Here is a 27,747-nt window from a genome sequence, read left to right as displayed (position 1 = left end):
ACAGAAAGCCTGCCAACATTATTAAGACATCATCTCGATCATCTTTCACCTTTTTTGCTAGTTGTTTGGATATATTTTTCAGGAAAGAAATTTTTGAAGGGGGGGAAAGAGAGAGGAAGGAAACAGAATCCTCAGCCATACTTGTGCTGTCTCAAAATGTGGCCGCTTTCAAACTCGGATCGCTGGACATCAGCACAAACTAAACTGTGAAAACAACTGTGATATTGGAAGTAATAAATCCAAGAGGCACTGCAGAAGACAAAGCAGGAAAGCAGAAACATCAGCCCCAATGGCTGCTTTCCAGCAGCTCCACCCAGCCCCCACTCCTTGCTCTTCAACATTTCACCCATATCCTGAGCAGCAGGCACTGTGTGGTCCAAACTTTGCTGAGCTCTCAGTGCTGTGACACGAGGTATTTTTTTTTTTTAGGGGTAGAAGACAATAACAATTAGCAGAACACCTGCTAATCCACAACTGCCAAACAATGCCATCACTTCAGCCGAAGTATTTGCTTTCAGACTTGGTTTCACATCCAAGCTAAGCAAAATCAGCACTGGGAGAGGTCGTAAAATGAAATCATCTGGTGGAAACACTACGTATGATGCAGCATTGATAATTAAAAAACCCTACTTGTGCTTTACAGGATACCAAAACACACCACTGTTGTTACAGGGAGCTGAAGTGAGCCAGCTACACTAAGGGGAAAACAGTATTTCTAAAAGGAAAAGAACAAACTAGTAACATCTGAAGTGCCAAGCTTGCCAGCACAAAACAAAATGAACACATTTTTATCATGCTCTCTACTTCTAACTACCTAATAGAGACCGCCTGAAGCATTTGATTCCAACACAGATCTGCTCGTAGCAGAATTAATGACTTAATAAAATGCTGCCTAATGGAGAACATGATAGCTCTGTTTATCAAATCCATTTGTCAAAAGTGGAAGATTTTATTTGTAGGAGGAGAAGAGGATTGCTCCCCGTCAACAGAATAGTTTGATTTTAGAAAACGGTTCCCATCACTCAAACAGAAAGAACAGAAGAGCTGGTTCTCTACACCAGTGTTTTCTCAGTAATCTGCAGAACATGGTATTCAAAAGCTCGAAATAGAAATCTTTAAATCAAGAATAACCTAGCTGAGGCTTCAGCACTGAACTACTTTGGCTCTCAAACAGCAATCAATTCCCACTGCCCAGCACCCACTTCCAAAAGCAGCAGTGCTGACCAACTTTTGCCCAGCAGCTCCAGCTCAGCTGAGCTTCCCAGTGAAAGGAGTTGGCGTGAGACTTATCAGGCATAAGCTGTAATTTCTTCCTCTCCCCAAAGAGACCCAGGATTATGATTTGTTTTAAAAAGCTAAACTAAAGCCAGTTGGATAACCTCCCCCAGCCCTACGGAGCATCGCTCACTGAGTTCCACTAACACAATTTACAGAGCACTGGAAACTAAACACAGCGGAGCCAGAGCAAGGCTTGCATGACTTCAAACAGCAAGACTTAGCCTTCCTCAAGGCAACTCCTGTTTATTCAGCCTTTTGCAACCAACCAACAGAAAAAAAAAAAAAAAAAAAAAAAAAACCTGCAATCCATTACATTTCCGTTTCTCCTAAACCTGGCAGCCTTCCAGAAAACAGGATACAACTAGCTAAGTGTGCAAACGCTTTGCTAATCAGTTTGCCAAATACACATTTATCATTCGTGTCCTGGCCTTGGGGAGCGTGGCTGCTCCTTTAGCAGCTTTGAGGTGCAGCTTTCCAGCAGGCAAAGACAATGGGTTGGTTTGTGCAATGTACCTGCGTCTGCTGCAGCCATGTGCAGCAGGGTTGGGCTTCTTTTCACATAGCCAGCTGCATTTTCAAGAGAGAAAAGAGTAAATAACAAGGTGTTCAAGAGCTACGGAGACGCGGCTCTGAGGGATGTGGTCAGTGAGCATGGTGTGGCCTCACTATGCTGCTTGGGCTCAGCCTGGAAGCTTCTGTGCCACAGCAAGAACTCCAAACTGCTATGAAGTGACGCTTGGAGACAGCCCTACCTTTGAGCTGAGAACTCATCCTTTTCTTCCTTTGGAGAAGAAACAGTTTAAGAGACCAAGGCTGAATGTCAATCTGCAGCTCGCTGGCCAAGTGACATCAATGTTCATTTAGAGCTCTACCTCCAAAAGGTGTAGGACTAGACAACAGATTAATCTACAAAGACAGCCCTCTGTCCAGGGCTGCAAGGATTCTGCATTAGTGCATCCGAGCTACTTCAGAGGTTCTGTGAGGCAGTGGTGGAATCACAGTTGTAATGAAGCACACTAGGTAGCTTTATTCTGAGTTGGCAATCTCTTTGGAGCTGTGTAATGCTGAGAACTGCACTCTTCTATTCTTACTGGGGAAGAAAAAAGAAAGGCGTTTCAATAGGATCAAATTTCTGCAAATGTGGACAAATTCAGATGGACAAAATCTATTTCAGAGTAGCAGGATATCAGAGGAGGACATATGGAGGACAAAATACTTCTGCTATCCTGTCATCTCTGGTAGGAGACCAGTACACTCTAATCATTATTTTAAGGGCACAGTAAATGATCTTCAGATGTAGAGGACACCTTGTTGTTATTACAGAAATCAGGACACAATCTGGCTGGGGATTAATCTTCCACAGTATCTGATTCTCAGAATACAAAGTAAGCATAGCTTCTTGCACTGAAATTCTTCCGAAAGCAGCAAAGACTATTCTCTTTCTTTTGAGAAATTAACAATTGTGCAATTTTAAGTCTGGCAACCCTGCTGCATGTTAACAGGGCCGGTGACGCTCCAAGATCAGGAAGGATGTCCCGCAGATGCATTTTTGGCTGTAACAATTAAAACCATCACTCTCATTTTGATAGGATGCCATATGAACATCTTGGAAAGCTCTCTGCTTATCTTTTACCCCAGATGGTGGTGATCCTCAGGTTACTGATAAAGAATAGGTCTCCTTCTGTCCTTCTGAGAGCCTCACACTTGCACATGGGGAGAGAGAGAAGTTTTGCTGCTTTTTGTTTTCATGTGGGATTTTTTTGTTTTGCTTTGTTTCTTGCACCCCGGTAGTATGCTCCTAACTCTACCTGCCAATGTTGTCTCCAATGATAAAACAGAGGGTACTTTTTCCATGGACACACTGTAATCTTACCCTCTCAACAGAAAACCCAAATACTTACACAGAATACAATCCTTACGTGTCATAAAAAAATCACACGATGCTTTACTTCCACTGTAGCTGCTCTCTGGTGAGACCTAAGCCTCCCACTCAACATCTCGTGGTTCGTTCACAGTCTATTTGCCACAGCTCCCTCAACACCTCCTTTTAATTCCTCAACTTCTACTTATTTTCGTCCTAAAGGGAAATATTCCATTGCTTCCCCTGGCACTTTTGCCAGTTCTTTACTTCTTGCCATCCTCCACCTACCTAATGTTCTGCCATCCTTATATACTCGCCCCAACCCCAACCACCAGATTGTTCAGGGTTCTTCACGCTTCGCATTCAAACCTATCCACACCTTTTCCAGATAAGTGGCCACTCTGAAACAGAATTCAGTTTTCTTAAGAGCAAAGCACAGATAAAATGCCTGATTATTTAAGACAAAGAAAGACGAAGACAACCATCTTATATCCACCTTCTAACTCCCAACAACCGAAAAGCACTTGAGAGCAGTAATGTGCAATGCCCATTACACTTGTAAATGGGAGCCCCACTGCTGAGCTGAATTTCATTTTGGTTATCTGTGCAAAGCAAATGGCCCTTCTGGGACTTTGTCAGCTGCAGCCTGCTGCACTGCTGCGAAGGAAACCAATAACCTACAGATTACTCCAATTCCTCCATGCCAATTTAGCCTAACTAAACAGATACTTTATTCTGTAACAGAAAACACATTCATCCCCTTCTCCCTTTCTTGCAGTAGTTTCATTATTACACAATCTCAACCAATTTTTTTTTTATAAAATAGCAATCATGTAAGCCAAGGCACATCAAGAGCCTAAAAAAGTCTTTAACTGGAAACAGTGCTGAAACTCCACCAACTCCCATCAAGCTGAGTAGGCGCTTCTCATCCCAAAGCTTTCTAGCACGCACAGCTCTCTGCAAACTACACTGTACTCCAAGGTAATGGCTTATTTTCCAAATGCATTCCTCATCAGAGACTTAAATGATAAACTAAACTGATAAAAGTCTAATGCCTGCCCGCAGTTCTACTGCGAAGTTTTCAGCAAGAATCACTAGCACCCACTCCAACGTCAGCTGAGACAGTAGATCCTCAAAGCTGCTTTATTCTGTCCACATGCCTGTCTGTTGCCCTGACACTCACTGTACTTTCAGGCATGGGACGTTTGAATGACCACACACCTAGTGGCTGACACTGCAAAACATGGAAGTGGGTTAAATCTGCATAGATGTGCCAACTAATTCTGCTGCCAGTTTTCTAACCACTTCAGATACATGACAGGTAAACACAACACCCAGGTTTTGCAGACATCTCCACAATGAAAACCTTTGAGAAACTGGAGTCATTTTCACGATGGTTCTTTGAGTAAAGGTTAAGAATCAGGTTATCCAACAACTTTCAAAAGCTGAAGAAACCCAAAATATTTTATCAGAAACATCTACAATTTTACCTCTATAAAGGAGGTGCAGAAGAAGAACTTTACATCAGTACAGGTTACTTTGTCAGCACAAAGATAAAATCCACTGATGCTAATTAGGAAAGAACCTCAGCAGTCCCAACACTCACAAAAATATACCAAAATCAACAACCGCTCAAGAGGAGGGAAGAAAGAAGGTGAAAGAGTGATGCAATCGTGTCTTCTTACCGTACCGTAACATCAGAGCTACACGTGATTCTTTTCTGGGCTGGAGCCTGGGGGCTCCCTGCACTCCTGCCTCCTCCCTCACGCTCAGTTAGTTCCAGAAGCTGAAAGGAAGAGCTGGGCTGAACAGCTCAGGCATTCTCTGGGGTCTCCGTGGGAAGGGAGGCCTACAGCCTGAGAGCTTCTGAGGTGCCAGTGGGCCTCCAGAAGCTTCTTGCCTAGTTTATGCCTTCAGACAGCCCCAAACTGGTGCTCAGGCAGCATAATACAGCGAGACGTGTAGGACAGGTCTTGAAGTCTAACACTGCGAAGTTCAGCCTCCGGGCAGCTGAGCTGAGCCAGCTCCTGTGTGAGTGCATGTGAAAGTATTGCTGAACACCAACTAGAAGGTGACAGATAACAAAAAAGCTTCAGTCCCTCTCAAACGTACTTAAAGCTGACACATCTTGGTATAATTACACACAACCATGATGAATTTCAGAGTACATGGAAATACACACTAAAAATAATGAAATTTTTACTAAAAGTAATGGAATTACTACAGTTCACCTCCTCAGACAGGAAAGATGTGCAACTGTTCGGTACAGGGAGAACGTTTTAAGTCACAGAAACGTTGCGTTTGTATCGGGAGGACTGAAACCAATCCAGAACAAAACTGATTCAGGGCTCACATAGATAAGAAAACATTAATTAAACACTGGTCGGCCAACATGTTTTTAAACATCATTTAGCATCTCGCGCAGACCAGGTAGGTGATGTTTAAAAGCATCTTCACTGACTGCGGTTAATTCTACTTGGGAGTCTTTGCCTAAAGGTTTGTCTTGACTAGAATTTGATGGTGCAAGCTCCAACACGCCGACACGCTTTCTAAAGCTCCAGCACACACAAAGCAGCAAACGTTTCTAATGTATGCTAGGTGGTCAAAGCCTAGGCTCCCAACTTGCTAACACATGTGAAACCTACACCTCACATTTTCTTCATTAGAACTTCACCTCTTGGAATTCAGGCTGGAGGGAGCAACTGAAGAAATTGCCTCCTCCAGCTGTTCAAATATTCAGAGCTGGCAGACGGATGACGGGCGCCCATCAGCTCCCAGCCCCACGCCAGCCAGCTATTTCTGACATCCCATCAAGGGATGGCCCAGCTGACTGACCTGCCAAGGGAGCAGCTGAAGGGAGCTCCCTGCCTGTCCCACGTGCATTCAGTGGGAGCTGGATGGAGTCTAGCATAGCCTGTCGACTCCAGCCATACCAGCGTCACGAGAGGATGCTTCGGCACAGCCTCAGCTACCCATCAGGAAAACTTTTCATTCTTACTTTCTCCACAGCCAGGTGAGAAAAGACTGACACCAAACTACCAGCTCAGCCTCGGTGGCCTTGGCCTCACTCCACGACGTGTCTTATTCACAAAACCAACATAATAAAAGAGACAGACGCTCCCTCTTCCTCCTTGAGGATAACGCAACTTGGTGCTGAGGCAGAAATTAGAAGGAAGGGGATCATCTAAATTACATACTGAAATAGATACTACAAAAGCAAGCAGCTGTGACATTTCAGCCAGGTGGTCATCTTCAGCTGCAGTCAAGAGGAAAAATAACCCTAGACATTTCCCTTGCAGATACTTCCTGATTACAACCTTATGGCAAAAACATTTCATTTTCCACTGCCAGTATGCATTTTAATTAATCCTTACACTCTCAAAAATATATTTTGTCAATTAAAAGCCACAATCAGAGACTCTGGCTGGGCGAGGGGATGAGATGTTTAAGAAAACCTCTTAGTGCTGTAATCAGCACGGATATAATTAAACAGTCATTCAGTTCTCAGCTGGACTATTTCTTTTCCCGAAAAACTACAGTTGCACGCTCACTCTCTCTCTGGCTGTTTACTCACCTCTCAAAAAGCAGATGAGCATTTCAGAAAGAAGAAGCCTTTTATTGATTAAGACTTCCATTTTGTCGCTTTAATTCTCTGGAACCACTTTCACCCGCTAATAAAAACCTCAGTAAAATACTAACCTGAAGACGCCATCACAGAAGACAGACTCTTTTGTATCATATGATAAAGAGCAGAAACAAAACAGACCTTGGCACAGCAGACATCTGCAAGGTCATCGAGCACTGCAGCCTCTCCGTGCCCCCAGGAGTGATGATTTTCTTGCAATACACCTTTTGAAACTACAAGAGTCAGAGGGCAGTGAGCATCTTCCTTACCCTCTCAGAGAGGAGGTCAGTGCCCTGCTTCAAGGCTGGCAGCTTCAGGGGGCAGATGCCTTATTGCTTAAGCTCTACCCAGCAGAGCAGGGCAAAGAAGAAGGGAAGGTTTTAAAACATTAAAAGGGTGGAAACCAAAACAAGGTAAAAAGGTCATTAAGTCAGGGAGACATTTGCTTTGTTTGAGTGGTGCGAGTTTCTGAAGTCAAAATAGAAAACTGGCCAAGAATAAAAATCGCTGCAATTTGCCTTCCCTGAGACACAGCCATTTAATTAATCCAGTTGATATTTCACCCATGCAGTGAATGGAAATCATACAGTCAAAACCCCTTATACTACTTCAGATAATTTTATATGTTACAAGGAACTAGAACAGTTTACAAGAGCACCAAAACACTGCGCAGCCTGGCTCTTCTACTTAAAAATTCACATTGCAAAATGGTTTCTGCTTTCTAAAAACACTACATTATCTAACTATATTTTTCCTCCTCTAGCTTTCTATAAATACTTTAAGGTGTGGTTAGAAAACTGCGGCCAAATTCTTCAAGGATTTTTAGTTTCCATACCAAGTTCAGGGCCGTATCACATTTATGTTAACATTTTCTGGAGAACACACCTCTTTAACTGCTGTGGCAAAGCCCTTGGTGGTCCGCTCCTCACTGGCTCTGACCATTGCTGTTTCAGTCATTTGCAAATTACTTCCAGATGGGTATCAGTTACACAGAGATGGAGAATTTTTATAACATATATAAATAGTGCAAGAATCCCACAAACATATGGTAAGTGCACTATGCTGCAACATGCACAAACTGGTGAGCAGGGGCACAAGCAGCACACAACCCAAGGGGCTGATGCTGCTTGCAGATTAGCTGGAATGCCTCTGTTTCTGCTAGCAGTGCTCAGGTATCATCATGGTACAAAAACTCAGATTGTATCTGCAAATACAATACTTTGTGGGGCACCCAGTGCCCTGAGTACAGACATTTAGCATCACACAAGGCAGTCTTCTTCCACCTGGCCTCCAAGTGCCGCTGCAGAAGGCCATCGGTCACCATGTGTGTTGGATCTACCAGTCTTGTGGAGACGTCTCAGATAACCTATCGTGCCTGGAAACAGCACCAGATGCAGAAGTTCAAGGCACCCAAATCAGCGCCTCAGTGATGTGGCATCTTTAAATCAAGCAGCCAGCCTTCACAAATCTGGTAGGCTATTCCTCTCACTTTTAGCTGCTACTACTCCTTCCAGGATTTGGAAAACGATGCTCTGAAGGCTTTTGAGACTACCAAATTGCACAAAGGAAGTGACAACCCCAATATTAAAGAACTCCTAATGCATTTTTTAATCCAACCTTCTCCACATGTGCACTACATAAGACTTAACCTCCTACATAATACATTTAATTGTGCTCCATTTACACTCAATTAAATTTTGAGATACTGTTTTGCAATACTAACTCTTCCAAGGCTGGAGGATTTGACAAACAGCAGGGCTAAGGAATGGTAGAAAGAGAAAGGTGTCTGGGGCTCAGTCCCAGCATGAATAGAGTTACAGCTGTTCACGGTGGTGTGGTACTTACTGAGTTCCCATTAGTTTGTGGGATTCTCATTTGCTTTAGGCATGTAATTCTTGGGAAAAGTTCTAGATGGAAAAGTTGCTCTCAGCACAGATTTCAACACCACTGTGCTTTAACTCCGTCTCTCTTTCTTTGGCATTGAGACTCACACCCAGCTCTGTGTGCTGAAAAAGCAGTTTTATTAGTGCCTGGCAGTCAGAATTTGGATCTGTTCAAGTGTAAACAAAATCCAGGAAGAAAGTTTGAAAATCATCTGTGAGTGCAGAGGGAAAATTGTGGTTGTACAGTGGGAAGTATGACTGTTTGTTCTAGAAACAACCAGGAAAACTGAAGACCAGGAATGTCTGTACTTCTGTAGCCTGTCCCACAGAGAAAATGGAATCAGCAGAACGAAACCGAGGTGTGTCTTGTCTGGTGCTGGCTATTTCAGATAAGAAGGTAAGCTTTTAAAGCTTTTGGGTGTTCACATAGAACTCCGAGCTTAATGCCAGTCTTTTATATTTTTTCCTGAAGAATGACATGTTGGAATCTGGGGGGACAACGAGGTGCATGTAGCAGAGGGTTGTAAGCACATAGATGGTGGCTGAAGGCTCTGCCTTTTTTCTTTACCTCCTGACACACCTCTGGGTTTATGGAAGTTACACAATACACACACCCACCAGTTATGTTTTATTGCTTAATTACTTCTAGGGAACAAACGAAGGCTCCCACAGTCATCTCAACTTGGGGATGGAGTTGAGAAAACAGCATTTTTTGTTGTTTCAACGTGTGGTGTGAAATATGACTTACACATTTGGGGGAAAAAAAGCACTACAAATATAGACCAACAAAACAAGATACATACATACAGTAGCACATATTATAAAGCAAATAGAGAGCGCTGGCCAATACAAATTCTGAGCCAAACAAGCTTCCTCCAGGCCTCTTTTTTTTTTTTTAATTGATTACTCAAGCCATGCAGTAGCCTTTCTCCTATCATGTCAATCATGCAAATGCACCATTTGAAATCCTGGTAAATAAATCTATCTCCACAAGGTATACTAGAATTTACTATAAATTTAAGCTATTCTTAAAGTAAGATGTAAACAAAAGTGATAAGGAGGAAATAAAGTGCCACAAATGCAATTCAGCTGACATTCACAACTGCACTGAACCAAACCAGAGCTACTTAAGCACAGTGGAAACAGGGATATCTAAGTGTATTAACAATGGTAGCTGCTACATTGTCAGCACAGACCAGAGACCAAAATTCAAGCAAAGGTGGAAGTCCTTATTAGACCCATCAGTGCAGCTGCAGCAGAAGGAACACACACAGAGAAGCCTTCAGGAAGACAAGCCTTTTTACAGCCATCTCTATCAGCTTCTGCATAGTTTTGGTCCACTGAGATGGAACAGATGTATCAGTTATAGCAGGTAATTAGAGACAGAAGATTCCAGGTTTTATCTGTCATTTTGCTACGGTATCAGTTTAACCTGCTGCCCTCTACAACTGGCTTTTTCTTGTTTCAGTTTCCTTTTCTTTAGAAGCTGGAACAATGCTTCCCAACTCTGCAAGGGTTTGTCTCTTCTTGAGAAATGAACTATTATTTCCCTGAGATGCATTTATCAAAAAACGAAGTATCTTATACAAAATTCACAGTTCCAGTCTCGGCAAAACCACCAACGGGGACAGCCTTATTTTGTATTTTAAATGGTCTTTGATATGTGAAATACTGCTTACTCTGGCACTGTGAAAACGCAGGAGAAAAAAGTGGTTTTGCCTTCCCTGCTGCTTATTATTGGAGGTTGAACCATTACCCTACTTTACAGACGAGGAAACTAAGGCAGACAGAAGTCACTTGTCACTACCTACTGAAATAAGAAGTCAAAGCCTTCCCCTTATTTATCAACTCTGAAAACAGCTCTCAAACCCAATCCCATTTAGTGCTATGCTGTTAAGGAGTGATTCAGCTGCAAAGGCATCCCAGTGAACGCTTCGGTTCAGCAAAAATACTGGGCATGCAAGCATGGGGATTAAAGTTCAGAAGTACAGGTACCACCCAAGTAAAACCTAAAGGTGAGAGAGGGACAGGCGAGAAGTGGGCTGTGGGAGCTGGAGAGTGATAAAAAGTCCTGTACCACAGAACTTCAGGTTCTGAAGCAGGTCAGGATGTGCTCCTGAGCACTGCCTCTGCAGCCTGCAGGGGCAAAGGGAGCAAGCTGCTCAGTAAACGAAACAACGTGTATTTTATGGAAGTTATGCAACAGCTATACTGTAGCTCCATCGGAAACAATGGTAATTACACACCTCTCATATCATCTTTGGATAACACTGTAATTAGGATGTGTCATCACTCTAGCCGTGATTAAAATAATTACCGTAAAAAGTCCCTTGTAAGTAGCATTTACTGTTCCGGTTTCCAAACACGTAGAGGATTATTATTATTTTTTTTTTTTTAAGGCATAATTGCTTTCTCTGTTCACAACTTTTCTCCACGCTGTTTCCCCACCCACCTTCCACTTTTACACAGCCATAGGATGTCGTAGCAAAACGAACTCGTGCAAGAACACTTACAGCTCTTCCAGGTAGGGAAAGTTCTTGAACGCATCCTCTGGTAGCCTGGTGATGTTGTTCATGCTGACATCCCTGTGGAAGAAGAAGCACAGATTTGTCAGTGAACAGTAAGAGATTGGAGGTGGCCTGATAACAAACTGATGCTTTTAAACATCAAGCTGCAATAACTGTTTCTAGAAATATTCAAGCTAAATTTTCAAAGGCTAGTAACTTAAGACTCCAGTCCCAGCAAAAAAAAAACAAACCTTTCTCATGAGGTGTTGGTAAAAATGTTTTCTGCTAACAAAAAGACCAGAAACCTCCAGGGTATGCATGCATGGTAGAGTCAATATGGTGCTGTTATCCCCAGCACTGATTTTCACCAACTGCCACATGCATACAATTTTAGCACATGGTTAAGGCCGCTCTAAAACCACAGCATATGAAAAAAAGACAACTTTAAAGATTACGACCACCCAGCATTCAAATTTTCACCCTGCAATGCCTTCATTTAAAAAACAACACCACAAAAATAAATTGGGATGTGCACTGGGACTCAAAGAGCTTCTGACAAACAGCTTCTGGAACAGAAACATGTCCCAGCTCCACCAGTGTCCTTTTTTTTTTTTTTTTCCCCTCCTACAAAACCTATAGGCGTCCTCAAGGTAATAGTTTTAAGCAGATTTCACTCACAGGCCATGAGCAGAGGCAGGCCAGCAGCAAGTGCTTACATGATAGGTATGCAGACCTGTTCAGCTTTCTGCTTTCCAAATGAGCAGTAAGTGGCAAACTTGGTGCCGTCACCTCAGTTCACATCTATGCAACCATCACACATAATCTCCTCCTAAAGCAAACCATTACTCAGTGTAAGAAGTAGCACAAAACCAATTCAGCTTAATAGTTAAACTAATAACTGCCTAATAGCAATTCAGGAAACAACATCAGTTCTTTATACTTTGCTACTTCTTTGTTTAAAGATAAATTCAGTGAGTTTAAGGAGAGTCAGCGATGCTCCTTGGTCCTGCTGTCACTGGAAAGCACTTCACTGATGGACACACAGCACCTTGTCCAGGACTCCGCATGCAACATGCGGTGCTCCTTAGGACAGATGTATGAAATCCCATCCATCTGAAAGCAATAGCCCTGAAGTTTCTAGAGCCAGGAAGGTCCATCTTCAGAAACATCCTCAAAAGAGTTGATGGAAATCATGTAAGCATCTTGCATGGCTGGCATCCAAATTCTATGTAATTTCAGCTTTCTTTGGGATTCGAAATTAGCAAAGAATGCTTAGTCTGTAGCTCCAAATGTTAGCATCTATCATTTCAATACAGTAGACCCTCTGGACATAAGCACTAATCAGAACATCTTAACAACAAAGATTTGAGAAGCATCATCGATATCCACAAACTCGATATCTAATCTTCAGCAAAACTGCATTTCTGACAAAAAGATGCATCGTGATTCCAAACTCAGGACTACGATATGAACTTTCAGGGTGTCCCTACCCCACTGCTCTGCTGCAAAGCTGGTTTCATTACCAAGCAGCCCCAATTAGAAGTGACAGAAGTAAGCTCCAGCAGCAGACAGGTAGCAGGGGCACAGCAGGTTTGTTCTTAGGGGACTGCTCTGCACGTAATAGCAGAGCAACCTTTTGATCACCATTAAAAAGCCCTGCTTACCCTGAAGTTCAGCGGTACGTTTGAAGCTCAGCTATGCCATCTTAAAGGCGGTGGGTTTGCACCCCAGACTTGCTGCTGGGATCGGAGCTCCCCAGCACACCACAGTGCAGGCCCAACGCCGCTGGCAGCGCGGCCAGGCAGAGCTGCAGCTCCCAGCAGTTAGCCATTAACTCGGCTTATCTGTACGGAGGAGCTGCGTAAATCCCTGCTCTCTTACCACCTTCGGCTGGGGCAGGTCAGGGCGTGATCAGGCACGGAGCTGGCACCGAAACTGCAACAATGAGCAGCCCAAGGTGGCAATGCGTTGCACAAGAGTGAAGCTGCACGGAGGGGATGGCATGAATCACGGCCCTATCGTTACAATTAGTTTCGCCATTTCAGGCAGAAGAGATTAACAGCAGTAAACAGCCTGCTTCTCCCTCCGACAGCACTACTGCTGGGTGGCTGAGCCATCAACCAGGCTCGAACGTGGACAGTGGCTGCGGCCTACCCTGCAAGTCTCAGTCTTCTTTCTGTACGAGGAAAACAAAAAAAGACAGATGAACCACAAGCATCTTGTAGAAACCTACCGGGCAATATTGTTTCATTCTCCCGGGTACAGCAGAGCTTAGTTTCTCCCACCTGGCAGAGCTACAGCAACACCCGCTAATGAGCACAGAACAGGAGAACAGAGCTGGAGTCTCTAACTAAGGGCCATCTACCTGCAGTAGCCACGACTGAAAAGGAAAATCTCAGCCAAAGCCAGTCACAACGGGCTGCTTAAAAAATAAAATACTTCTGTGCTCCCCTACGCTTCAAAAGCAGCTAACTTTTTTGTCCCTCCACCTATCTTTCGTGAAGCTTAGAAGGAGAAGGGGAAGGAGGGAGAGGAGTGTTTGTTGAAGGAAAGAAGATCGTGTTTCAACAAAGCACCTTTAAAATCCTATAAAATACTCCCTCTGAGCAAGCTTAACCTGTTTGCTGATAGATAATAGCATGTAATACTGTAGGCTCCATTCAGTCTTTTCCAAGGTCTGGGCCCTCTGCCACTGAACTATTTAATTATAACACTTACAAAATGATTTAAGTAGAGTTATCTATATTTGAATAAAGCCCTCCCACCTACTTGTACAAAAACAATTAGGTAAAAGGTCCTACTCTTATGTAAAACTCCCCAGGTAGTAACACTGATCTAGCTTCAGCAGTAATATGAAAAGCTATAGCTGTTAGTATTTTTTAAAAACTCAAATATTAAATAAGCCAGATTACTGAAAATTCTAATACAACACAGTGCTGGCAAATACTCAGCAACAATGCGTTGTCCGTTATCATTGGGAACATTAAAATAAGAGTAATGGATTCTGTCCCCCTTTTTAGATCACCAAAGAACTGTTAGTCCAATATGTAGCTGCACGGCAGTGATCACCACTTGGAACAGAATCCAGGTTAAGTCCAGCCAACAGAGCTTCAGAACAGGACACTAATGCTCCGAGGGCACAAGTCAGTGCAAGCCCCAAAGGTGCTTCTCTTAAGACCTCGTTACTGCTAGTCATGCATCTCTAGCAGCAATCAAATAGCAGCAAAATTCAAAAATGAAAATAGAAGAACAGTTCTGGCTGCAAATGGTCTCACAGGAGAGCTGGATTCTTTCCAATGGGTCAGCATCAGTGCTTGCTGCATCCACAGTAATGGATCAGGAGCTCTACAGAGAGACAGCAGGCTGGAGCAGAAGCTGAGCCCAGTGAACTAGGCTGGTCCAAGCAGCACTGCGGTGCTCAGTGTTGAATCCCCTGGAGGAACCTGCTCACAGGATGAGAACCAATTTATATGCAACCAAATCATATCCCAGGAGGCTGTCTCGGTGGAGACCAACAGCTGAACTCCACCTCAGTTTCAGAGTTACTTTCCCATTTGGCCAATTCCTTCAGGATGGATATAAAAACTCTCAGGGGACAGAGCAAGTCAGTTTACATTAACAGTGTCCCACATTTTAATCATATTTGGTATGTGATGAAAGGGCAGAAAGCCTAGAGGGTCAGCAGTTAAATTTTAATTAAATCCATTCAATTAAAAAGAAAAAATGTAGGGCTTTTTTGTTGTCGTCGTTTTCCTGTATATCCTTGATAATAAGAAGCTAACAATTATTTCCCAGAAGCATTACTTCACAGACACCACACTGAACACTAATTGCCCAGACTGTGAATTCAATTAATACAACTACAATATGTGGATCTATTATACATGGGCACGCCAGCCCCAGCAGCTAAAAATCACAAATGCAAGGCAAACAAACATCAGGAAAAGGAAAGACGATGCTCACAGAAAAGCCTACACTTGGAAAGTGACCTTGCAGCACTGCCTAAATTTCAAAAATGGTGACGTGACAGGTCAAAAAATTAATTTCTTACCTTCTATACATAGAATAGAATCATATAATCATTAAGGTTGGAAAAGATCACTAAGATCATCAAGTCCAACCATCAGCCCACCCCTACCATGCCCATTGACCACCTCCCTCAGTGCCACATCTTCATGGCTCTCGAACACCTCCAAGGATGGCAACACCACACATTTCTCACTGCAAGGTTTGCTTACCTCGGCCTGTGCTATTAGTTAACAAGCACAAAGTAACAGCACACAGATGGCCCAGTGTTTCGCAATGCACTTAAAACTTGTGTTCTCCAGCTTCTGATGAGGGCTAGGAAAAGCCCTCTACCAACGGGGCAGGGCAGCCTCCCCACATCCTCCCATTCTTACTGCCAGGTCCCAGCACAGTTTTCTCCTTCCAGGCTTCATTTACCACTCCTTTTAATGAGAAAAAAAGGTTTGGAACCATTTTTTGAATTACGACAGATGTTATTCCTCATTAATCTTAAATATGGTCCTCTTGCCCCTGAAATGACCACAGACCTCCAGTGCTTGAACAGCAGAGAAACATTTTCTGGACGCATAACTTAACTTTGCACTCACAATAAGCATATCAGTCATGCAATTTATGCAAATGTTTCCTTTTCCACTTCTAAAGAAACATTCTTGTAAGAAAGGAAATATCCAAATACTTCAAGGCTTAGTCAACCCCTTCCCTGACCAAGGTATTAACACTGCTGCATTCCCACCCAGCAAACACACCGCTGCTTCCTATAGACCCACAGCACCTTATCACCTTTTGTTTGCACTGCAGCACGAAGCCAGGAGCACGGTTCAACGTGTCACCCTGACTGGCTCTGGACAAACACTTGGCTGGAGACACTCCTTGCCTGCAAGGTTTGCTGCTCACCTGAGCGTTCAAGAAGTTTTCTAGGCAATGCTCACTTGCGGATGAAGCACGTAAGATTCTTCTTCAGGGAGCCACTGCCATTCAGAACAGCCACAAATCCTGGCTAGAGAGGGGACCAAGGCACACAGCAGCTTTAAGAAACGAGGTACACGGAGCCCTGCTTCAGGAAAAATACCTCAAATGCATATGCATTCCATTGATGCCAGTCAGCCTTGGGCATTTTGCTGAAGCAGGACCTAAAACATTTTCACTGACAGCCACAGAAAGGCTAAAAAATGCCAGACAGGTCTGTTCCTGCAACAGAAGCAACATTCCCCTCTTTCCCCCACCATATTTGTCCTTCCTTCTTCTCATGTCACATCAACCTGTTTTTTTCCTCCAACATGATGTCTTAGCTTTCTTTCAGACACAGTAACTAGCTCTAATGTACCCTATTCATGTGTCAGTCAAGCCATCATCAAGATACTGGAGGGAACAATACTTGTATGCAAAGACCTATTTTGGACTGGTATTTGAGTCACAGTGGGCCAGCCATTAAGCAATCACACGTAGGATTAATGGTCTCTGTTGACACATGGTGTGGAATTAACCAAGAGAGCTCCAATGAGTTATTGCTAAAGGGATCACAGCCCGGAATTGAAATACTGCTCGAGTTCCCGTGCTCCTCCATTCACTTCTTAAGAGCCACAAGTTTGGTGTGGGGTTGGGGCTGAAGGAAGAGCTTATTTTCAGCTGGAGAGAGAAACAAAATACCTTTCGGTATAAGAGTATTTCCCTTACAGATGTAGAAATTACTCAAAGCAGAGAGCAAAATGACGTATCATTCAGGTTTTGGTATTCGCTTACTCTCTGACCCGGGGAGCAAGCACAAAAACGGGGCCGTGACTGCATCAGGCACAGCAGACAAACAGCCTAAGGGTACATCTGTGCTGAGCCACTCTTCACACACCCACAGGTATCTGCCATGGGATGGGACCAAGTGGCCCACAGGAGGCTGTGAAGAAGAGTGGGTGGAGCAGAACAGGAGCTGGGACCTTCCACATCCAGGGTCTGTGTGGGATCCTGCACATCACGCTGCCACCCCAGCTCTGGCCATGGAAGCTTCCACATGGCTCTATCAAAGCACTCCCTGACTTCCAAGTTTTTAAAAGCCATGAAGTACAAACCATCACTGACATCAGAGGCAGCTGGGATACTGCGCTCATCTTAGTGCAGACTTGCATCCAAACTATTCTCGACAACCAGCACTTGCTGGCAAAACTGGAGGTGATCTGTAGAAGCCAGCAGAGGTGACCAGAAGGAATTTTCAATCCACAGGCCTCCACGCACAAACCTCCTTGTTGTGGGGGAGAAGAGAGGACAGCAACAGGTTGTATGCTTTAGGCTACAACCTATGGCACCCCCAGGGCGCAGTTACACCCTGTTTGCTGACGAAGAAAGCTGTCTTGTGTTCCACTGTGCAATCGCTTATAGGCAGCGTGCTGTAATCAGATCATTAAGAAAAAAATCAGACCAATCATCTAGATATAAATAATAATCCTTCTGCTTTCTGTCCTCCCTACAGCAAGGAGGGAAGGTACTGAAGAAGGCAATGAGAACTTGACAACTAAAGATGACACAACACACAGCTTCGTCATCAACAAAATCAACACCAAATTCCCTAAAGGAATTTGACGGAAGGACATTTGTCGTGCCTTAAGTAAATGAAGTTTAACACCATGCTTGCAGCTCAAACAGGATGGTATTGGCAGCTGGGACAATTGCCCTTACCACCTGAGATTCACAGTAAACCATCAAGGTAACCACAATACAACCCCATGCATTTCTATTTTCATTCATGAGTTAAGTCAGTTCCAGGTTAGGGACATATCAGAGTATTAATTTAAGGCTAAATCCAAAACACACACTCCACACATGTGACAAGGTCAATGTTATGTACACAGCTATTGAGGGAGCTCTCAAGCACTGTTCCCTTACCAAAAGCTTTCGTGAACAACGGCTGCTGAAATATTAACGACACAGCACCAATCTATGTCACCTAACCAGCTTAATAAAGCCCATCTTGCTTTCTTTCTCCTCCCCACCTCCCCTCTCACATCCCTGCTCCTCAGCCACAAACACCCACAACACGCTGAGCTCCACACACACAGCTCCAAGGGCAATTCCAAGCAGCGTCAACGCCTCCGAGGACCCAGAGAGCCAGGCTCACCCTTTGGACTCCAGGACAGCACATCTTGCTCCTCCTAGCAACAGCCCTACAACAAACACTGCCAGCCCAGCGCTGCCGAAGGAGCTGGCAGCCTCTGGCCACAGCCCAGGCCAGGCACCACCAACTCTCAAGAAGCAAATGGGCATCCAGCTATGGATGTTTCTGAGCCGTCCCGACAGAGCACAGCACTTAAAATCACCAACAGAAAAGCAGCACTATCCTTAGATACACAACACACATGTATGAAAGTCTTCTGCTTTCGCTTCATCGTTTTGCTCCGTTTAGAAAGAGCACGTGAACGGCTACGAATCCAACCGCATTAAAAAGCCAACTTCGGTAACTTTAAGTATTCTGAATTTTACTCGTTTTCTGCTGGTTTATTTTGGTCTGCCAGTCTGTCCCACCCGATGTTTAGAAAGCAACTCGAGCCTCAGAACTCTGGGTAAGCCCGACATTTTTAGGAGACCAAAGCAAAAAAGGCAAAACAAAATTAGCGTATGAACACAGTCACTGATAGGATTAAGTCAGAACAGAAAATATAAACATTTCAACCAGACCAAACCTATAGACAACGGTGCCAACCTTTGGGGATTTTTTTTTCCACTTGCATAACACACATAACTTGGATGCAACTAAAAATTATTTCTGGCCAAAAAAAAAAAAAAAAAAAAAGCTTTTTCTGCAGTACAGCTCTATAATTATCTATACGCTGTGGGAAAACAAAAAGCACACAGTGCTGCTTTCTAGTGTCAAAATAGATTTCATGGCAGCACCTGGAACTGCCTTTATAGAACTAAATGTGCTTTCACATGGCACTTTCTGAGGCATCTCGAGCTGGCTAATGACATACAAGCTACCCTGTTTTGCTAAGATGCAAAACGTAGGGTTTGGTAATTCTGAGTCGTCAGCTACTGCGTAGCATTTTAACAGGAGAGTAATTCCCAATTTGAGCAAAAGGCTTTCCACCATGCTGAGTTACGCTGGTTTCAGCTACATTCCTCTTTTTGATCCGAGATGTATGGCCAAGTCCACTGCACACAGCAAAACACAGCGGTCGTTCACGTCCACCCTTACCTCCCAAGGAGCCTTAGGCACTAACCTAAAGGAGAGCCACACGAAATGCCTGCCAGGACGCTCTCAGAGATCAGCTACAGGTTCAGCTGGTCAGCCCTTCCACTGCCAGCACATCTGTGTGTGGGGCCATCACTGCCAACACTGCACGAACAACTCCAGAGCGCTGCTCACACACACAGTTCATGTTCTCAGGAGCTTGGCAGAGCTGGGGCCCTGCCCTGAAAGCAGCTGACGGATGACAAATACACACACACACACACACACACACACACACACACAATCATTATAAACCATGCCTAAATGCAGACTTTGGGTGGCTAGAGAAGGGGCCCCTACTGCCACCCTACTGCAATCACCAGCAGGCCTGCTGAGCAGCCAACGTGCTGAGATGGATTTTGGCGTAACAAACCTCAGTGGGTGAACTCCGAACAAGACATGGCTTCTTTATCTACAACTGCCCCAAAGTGGAGTAAACGTCTCCAGGATCAACACAGTTGCAAGCCCAGTTCATCATCAGCCAAATCTTTTCATTCACGTGACTTAAAAGCATAGGTTCCAACAAAGATATTCTAGGACAAAGCAAAAACAAGGGTGTAGGAAAGGCCATTATAACACCCTGGACTAACTGACAGCCATGTGGGAGAAGAGGCTGCAAGTTCCCAGCTCAAAGATGCTTCCTGAGGTCCCTAAATCTTGCAGTTGTGGGCTGTCCTGTTAGCTGCAAATGTCGTTCTGCAGCTAAGCATGGTCTGACGACCATAACAGGGTTAATGCACACTGCAAACCAATTAATAAAATAAATAAACATCCTACAGTTAATTTGTTTTAAAGGAAAAGAAAAAAAAAAAAGAAAGAAACTAAAAAAATCCCACTCTGTCACACAACCTGAGTACACTGCTAGCGTAGGGAACCCAGCCGTTTAGGCAGTCCTACTCCAAGCCAGCATATTCACAGTAGTTTTCAATAAACATCTACACAAGTCACTGGAGGGGAAAAAAAATAAAAAAAAATCTGTTTTCTTTCATACAATTCCACAAAACTAACTGTCATCACAACCATCCTTGTGGCAGAAAAGTCCATATTTGCCCGCAGTTAAATCCGTCTGCAGCTGCCCTGTGGAAAAGACAGCCAATAATTGGCTTCTTTCACCTCTGTTAACCACGAACAAAAGTGTAATTCAGCTCCCAAATGGACAGAAGGCACCAATGGATGGGCAGCTAGCTGAGCCAATGGGCTGGAATAACAATAACCCTGCAGCATTTTCTTTTTCCTTTTGTTTAGTCTTTCAAAGCCCTTAATTAAGACCCTCACAAAGCACCCCTACAGGCTCCTTTCAATGAGGCATTACACGCCTGTTTTCTTGTATTTAAGGAAGAAAAGTAACAGGGATTTCTGAAACACATTAAGCAGTATACACAATTTCCACGTATTCACCGCCGAAATACTGTTACATTTCAGCTTTTAAATATTATCGGCAATAAAAGACAAGTTGGAGTTTGCTGTGTCCCCTCTTTGCTGTAGGTTCCTTGCTATTTTAAGGTTAAAAAAAAAACAAAACAACAACTTGCAGTCGGCCATTGATGTGCCAAAAGGGCAAGGGCTCATCCAGCCCCACGGCGGGCAGACAGACGGAACGGATGGATGGACAGACACGGCCAGACAGCATTGGCGGTCCCAGCATGGGCTGAAAATGGCACTTCTCTACACTCAGGTAGGCTCTGCTGGCTGAAGGGGCCTCACCAACGATCTGTGTGTTTGTCTGCAATGTATGCGGAGGTCTTCAGCGTGACAAGAAGGTGCCAGCAGACCTCCCGAAAGCACACGGTGCTCCCGGGCCTTGGCTGCGGCTCAGCAACGGCAACCTCTCCGCTTCCTCTTGGCTGCTGTTTGTTTTACGCTAACCCAAGAGCCAGCTGCTTGTGCCCATATTTACACAGCCCAGGAAGCAACTTGCCTTTCAGGAACTGTCCTCCAACGTCAGGCACCAAAATCCCTCTGAGTCTTCGCCGAGACGGCCGAATTAATGGCCAACAAATACCCAGCGGCTGTCACACAGCGCTCTTGCTTCCTCCTGCTACACAGAAATATGATGTAGGTCTACAACAAGGTAAGAAAAAAAAGGGGATTGGAAATATATGCATTATTTAACTCCAAGCGTATATTTTCAGGAAGCCTGTCCACTAGGACTTGTTACAGCAGTAATCCTGCTGGAATTTCAACGTCGATCAAGCAGGAATTTGCTCTCAAATTGATGTATTAGTAGTAATTTAAATTTCAGAAATGAACATAAAGCATCATCCTACGTATGTTTGGTGTTAGTAGATAGAATCCAAACTCACGCTGTGCCAGTACAAATATCCCAACGAGAGCACCTGACAAAAGACCCTTCAAAACAAACTCCCAAACCACGCAGAATCACACAATCGTTTGAGTTGGAAGGAACCCTTCAAGGTCGTCTGGCCCAACTGCAAAAAACAGGGACACCTACAGCTCCATAAGGTGCTCAGAGCTCCGTCCAGCCTCACCTTGCATGTCTCCAAGGACAGAGCATCCACTGCCACTCTAGGAAACCTGTGCCAGTGTCTCACCACCCCCTACTGTAAAAAAAAACTTCTTCCTTATGCCCAACCTAAATCTCCCTTCTTTTATTTTGAAACTGTTTCCTCTTGTCCTATCACAACAGAACCCAAGTTACACTGGAAGTAACAAATGCCACTGTTATAATACAGCTTAAAAAAGCAAAACAAGACTCAACTCCTCCCTCCCATGCCCAAAAAAGCCCCAGAACCAGCCACTCAAAGGGGAAGACCTGCCTCTCACTAGTGCCCAGCCCAGCACTCAATACTGACGGGGCTCTCACAACCGCGGCCTAAAAGCATAAAATAACACGGCCTGCTTTGCCAGAGCAGTGGCTGCACAGGCTGGTGGAAGACTGCTCCTCGATACTTGTTGTACAAGGTTTCCTGCTGGCACAACAACTGCACAGCTTGCTTGGTTAGGAGTCACAGCCCAGATGGAACAGTTGTGCCAACCAAATTCAGCAGTAGAGCTCTGGGCCTTCTGGATTCTCCCCTGATACGAACTGAAGATAACAATGCTTACCATTGCTGACACAAGAATCTAAGAACAGTTAGCGTGCTTTCTAGTTTCTCAAAAGAAAATTCATAAATCTGAATGAAATCTTTCACAGAAACTCTGACAAAAATTAAATCTGATAGCTATTGCTTGCCATTATAGATAAGAGGTCAAAGAAGCACTTGTTATGAGTAGTTTTATTGAAAAGGTCAAGTTCTTTCTTCAGTTCCTTCAGCACTCACTATTGAGTGACTACACTATTTAAACCTAAGTAGATTTTTATCACTAGACTGTCAAGAGAAAAACAGCATACTTAATGCAAATCCAACATCACAAGTATTTACATAAAAAACAAAGACCTACCACATGAACTATCTAGCCCACACTCTTTGCAACAGAGATTAAGGCTTGTCAAGTTTAATCATGTACACGAGATCAATTCTTTATATAAACACATCTAATGCACTTGTGATGGAAAAGCAGGAGACCCACGGAAGGCAATCTAAGTGATCCACCTGCATTTCCAGCCTGCCTGGGTGTGCGTCCTCCTGGCAGCATCCATTTTGATTCCCAGCAAAAAAACTGGACTTGTGATCCTCAGTTTCCTCAGTTACCTCCACACAAGAACACATGGGTATGTTTTTACTTCACCACAGATGATGGCGAGTAAGGAAACACACTCTAGTTCTTACCTCAAGCCCAACTGATCAATGCGAATTATGTTCTGATGAAGAAGTTGCGTTGCGAGGAAGGCAGATTCTAATGGACACAAGGCTGGCACGAGCACCAGCTCATTTTAGAGTCGCCACCAAATCTGACAAGTATAAAGGCATATGCAATGATTTAACTCATAGTGGAGGGCCGAGTAATCCTGCAAATGGCCAGAAACTACAACTTTACAAAATAACCTTAAAATAAAATGTGAGAAAACTTTTCCAGTATGGTCGCCCTGGTTATATCCCATCAGGACATAACAAAAGCAGCTTAATGGAAAGTCATACGTTGCACTGTCACATTCAAAGCACTTGATCTTTCCCACATATATAAAGATAGTCCATTTTATAAACACATTTGCTCTGTAATTAATAGTAGAGTTAAATAACCGTCTTATCCTAATACAGGCACCATCTATTCCAGGGATCCAACACAAAACGAACTTTTTATCACAAAATAGTTGTGTACAGTTACACGGCATAGAAGGCAGCATCCTCATCTCTTTGATATATCAGATGATAAGTTTTGTATGGCACGCAGATTAATACAAGTTGCAGAAGACAAAGCTGTAAGAACTAATTCTGCACTTTCCCCCCTACTTAAATGATTCTTCTCTAACTACTACTGCCTTAAAATAAAAAGATTTTAAGGAAGAAACTATCCAATGATAAAAAAAAAAAAAAATCAGAAAGATGTAATCCTGAGAAATTTCCATCAAATTAAATATGTACATATGTGCTATCACAGGAGCAATCAGTCTGGCAATACTGCATCACATTCATCTCATATGGAGTCACGCTCTTTTGACATTTAAATAGTATATGACTAAACAGCAGTTGCTTGTAAAAAGAAATGGCTGAATTAATGAAAGTTATTTGTAATTCATATTTCCTTTTTACCTGAATCACCTCACATGCAACACAAGAACGAGCTGCAAACCAGTGCTTTTCTGCTAAGTACCTACTGCCCTTATTTAAGTGAGAAATTTGGTAGTTCTATACACTTAGCAGCTGTGCTTCAGTGCACTGAAGCTTAACATGAAATGTAAAAGGTATAAATTATGTTTCCAGGACAGTTTCAGGCACTACTGTGTTCTGAATTGCTTACTGAGCAACGCTGTTTCTCCAAACAGACTAACGTCCAGAAGGGTAAAGGGCAGTGAAGGTAATTATGGAAGGAAATCTCTCCCTAGGCCAGAAAGGAATAATTAAGCTTGTGCATGTTAAATCACATAGGGGAAGTTAACACTGAAGTAATCAAGTGTAAACGATAGTAAGGCCTATCCACAATTTTCTTGAAGGGAAATTAAGGCAGCAAGGTTGTTTCAGCAACACAAACGTGGCATCCCCAAACTGCATTCATACCCTGTATGAACGTATACGCTTCCCCTAGACACACACAGACACACATATACTCTCACCCCCCAGAGAAAACATGCAGTAACCCAGTAATTAAATGAGTGTGCTGAAACCTAGAGCAGTTAAACTGCATTCTGCAAGCCCAGATCCAACATAGTTTACTTATTGCTCATTAATCTCTCCACAGATAGCATCTTTTCAACAGCTAAAAAATGCTTAAAATACACTTGAGATTTTCAGCAGTTGAGGTGCTCACCGTGCTTCCACCATTACATGGAGGACACCATCTTGTTCAAATGGCTTTAATATAAGAGAACAGGTGAGAGGAGCTACTTGCCTAGCCCTTCCTCAGAAGCCTTGGGCTGTTGTGCAAAAACCCAAGGAAAGTCATTTGCACAACCCTGAGAAGATGGTGAAGCTGCAACAGCATCTCCTCCTTCTACACGAGTTGCATATCTGGGGCAGAGAGCCTTTCTAAAGCACAAGCAATGCCTTTTTGCTGGCAAGGCAGCACCAGAAGAGCATTTGTTTGCCTTTTTAATTACACAAACACTCAGTTATTATTTGCTGAAGCTTCTTGGATGACCTACATACATTCTCTGAAAATTAACTAGGTGCTAAGTGCTTTTAAAACATAAAGCACATACGGAGCGGTCCTTCACAGTTCGGGGAGCGATAGGCAAATTGATGTTCAGCTCATACCTGTTGAATTCAGGCAAGCTGGAGAACACACGTAACCCTGAACACCACAACACTGACAGGACGGGAAGAAAGGCACCAACTCTTATTTAAAAAGGCACCAAGAGTTTGGAAAGTAAATGTTGGGTGTTTACCATTCAAGAGATCCACGTAGGCAAGCACATACCACGTTTTGTCACGAGCAACATTTACTGCTCCAAGGTTGTGGGAAAAAGCTCAACGTACAGCTGCACTCTCACCAGACAGGGAACTTCAGGTTGGGGAGAGCAGTGTGTAGACATTCCTAACTGTGTGTTCTCCACAGGCATAGCTGAAGCTCATGGAGGAAGATGATTTCACCATTGCCCAGCTAGGGCAGAATTCCTTAACTTGGTGATTCCTTCGGTACTTGCACATGGCATCTCTCAGACCTTGACAGGACACTGAATCCCCAGAGCTGCAAATAAAGGCATCAAGGAGGAAATTTTTGATGTTCCTGTTATCATTCCATCTTCCATTGCTGATGGCACCAAATCAACTGAGACTCGGTGATGTGCTTCGCCTGAAAGAACTGTGGGATGAAGCTGGTTAGACAAAAATCCAGAGTAGCTAGATATATGCATCAACCCAACGTGCGTTACAGTATTTCTCCCATCCATGTGATTGATTAGTTATTAGGGCACAAAAAACTGTCTTGTGAGAATGAAGAGACAGCAACACTACAGGCAGCCCTACTCCAAAGCAGGATTTCTGACACGCTGTTGTTTAAACAAAAGTCTTCTCTTCCAAACACACTTCAGATTTATTTTACTGGCACGATTACTCAGGAGAGATTCTAAAAAGGAAACGTCGGCTTTGCAGCGCAATTGCAGAGGCTGAAGCCATGAACGACTGCTGTTTATTATCCTCAAAACCCTACTTAAAATTCCTAACTGCACATTTCTGGCCCGGAGACCGGGGTTTTGTGGGAAAGATGGTATAAAGCAAACAAACACATAAACAAACTCCTTGAAACTTCTGGAAAAGAGATTTCAAGCAAGACTAAGTCAGTTTTGAATAGGTCACTACTTGAAGGTGGGTATTCAAGAAATTTAGTCTCCACTAAACACTCAGCACAGCGCCAGCAGATTTGCCCTTGGAAAAGACATGGATTTTCTACACCTACCAAGAGCCACACTGTTCTGTAAAATATTAACAGTTTGGTCAATATTAGCAAATCCATTTTACTACTTTTTTTTTTTTTTCCCCCCTTCTTAAACCCAAGCATTCCAGTTAGAATCATAGACTCAAAGAATCATTTTACATGGTCCGATAGCGACAGGACAAGGGGGAATGGCTTTAAACTACAAGTGGGGAGGTTGAGGTTAGACTTTGGGCAGAAATTCCTCACTCAGAGGGCACTGAGGCCCTGGCACTCAGCTGCCCAGAAGCTATGGGTGCCCAAGTCTTGGAGGTGATGGAGATGGAGCCCTGGGCACACTGAACTGGGGGGTTGAAGCTCCATGATCTTTAAGATCCTTTCCAACTATAAGCCACGCTATGATTCTATTAAAAAAAAATATAAAAAAAAATAGCTCCTTCCAAGCTTTTATAACACAAGAGAACCAAGTGAAGGCTGGACGCAGCAGCTCTGCCAAGGAGCAGACCCTGTATGCTGCCTGCAAAGACAGGACTGAAATATCCCATATGTTTTCCTTGTAGTAACAGGCCTATCGAAAGCATGGCCATGCTGCTCTGCCTGCTGAGGCACTGGGTCAGGCTATTCATGTGCAACTGTGCACATGTCAAGGAAGTAATGGGAAAACTCCCCCCCCCCCCCCCCAAAAAAAAAAAAAAAAAGCCAACACATTTTCACAGGACAAGGTTATAAAATGCATGACCATGTTTGCAGCATCATTAAGCCAAATTAAACAGGTTTAGGCCTCCCCTGCATACTTCAGAAATTGCATATCCATTTATGATTCATTGTTAATTGTGCGCTATTTAAAAGTCCAAACACATTTTCTCCAAGCTTTTGGAGGGAAGATAGTCCATGTGAGACCCAGCACTCCTCCAGGATTGGTCGGGGGAGAGAAAAGGAGGAGGTACAGTGCTTAAAAAAGTCCTCATATTTGAATAAGAAAATGCTGTGAGCACAGCTGTTCACTGCAAGGGCCTGATTTTTCAGGGCATTCTTCACAACTTCACAAATTCTTTCCATTTTTTTTTCCTCAAGGAAAAGAATTAGCACTTCTTTCCTTACCAGAAGGCAGCACCTTCAGTACAGCTTTTGCAGACCACATATGGGTGGTTTGAGGCTCCTCCTGCATTCTTAATGCAGGGCTTGCAGGAATAAGATGTTATGTTTTAAAGAGTTTCTTATGTTTCATAATAATCTGGGTGGTTTTTTTTTTTTTCTTTTCAATCCTGAACAAAATCATCTCCAATACTTTAAAGCAAGAGGTTTAATTAAATGTGTAATTATCGATATTAGACTTGAACAACAACAAAACCTATCGGTACACTGAGGATCCCATTTCAACAACAGAGCTGATAATGCCTCGTAGGAATGATCTTGTGTCATAC

At 43.5% G+C, this 27,747-nt stretch overlaps 1 protein-coding gene across 3 annotated transcripts in view; it reads right to left on the bottom strand.

The window, feature by feature from the left end:
• LGR4 (leucine rich repeat containing G protein-coupled receptor 4) overlaps positions 1–27,747 on the bottom strand; it is a 58,871-nt gene that overhangs the window by 26,020 nt on the left and 5,104 nt on the right. The window contains exons 1-2 of one of the 3 annotated variants that reach the window (XM_085223888.1): positions 18,284–18,444; positions 11,161–11,232 (exon numbers count right to left, since the gene is read on the bottom strand). In XM_085223888.1, coding sequence (XP_085080014.1) covers positions 11,161–11,232; positions 18,284–18,429 — 218 coding nt within the window. In that variant the 5' untranslated portion in view covers positions 18,430–18,444. Of the gene's footprint in view, positions 1–11,160; positions 11,233–13,035; positions 13,934–18,283; positions 18,445–27,747 lie in introns of those variants that run through there. The other 2 variants (XM_085223889.1, XM_085223887.1) reach the window with 2 other exon arrangements.

The sequence above is a fragment of the Meleagris gallopavo genome, chromosome 5 (genome assembly GCF_905368555.1).
Source record: "Meleagris gallopavo chromosome 5, MGAL_WU_HG_1.1, whole genome shotgun sequence".
NCBI classification, from domain to species: domain Eukaryota; kingdom Metazoa; phylum Chordata; class Aves; order Galliformes; family Phasianidae; genus Meleagris; species Meleagris gallopavo.
This window is presented reverse-complemented; position numbering and strand designations above follow the sequence as displayed.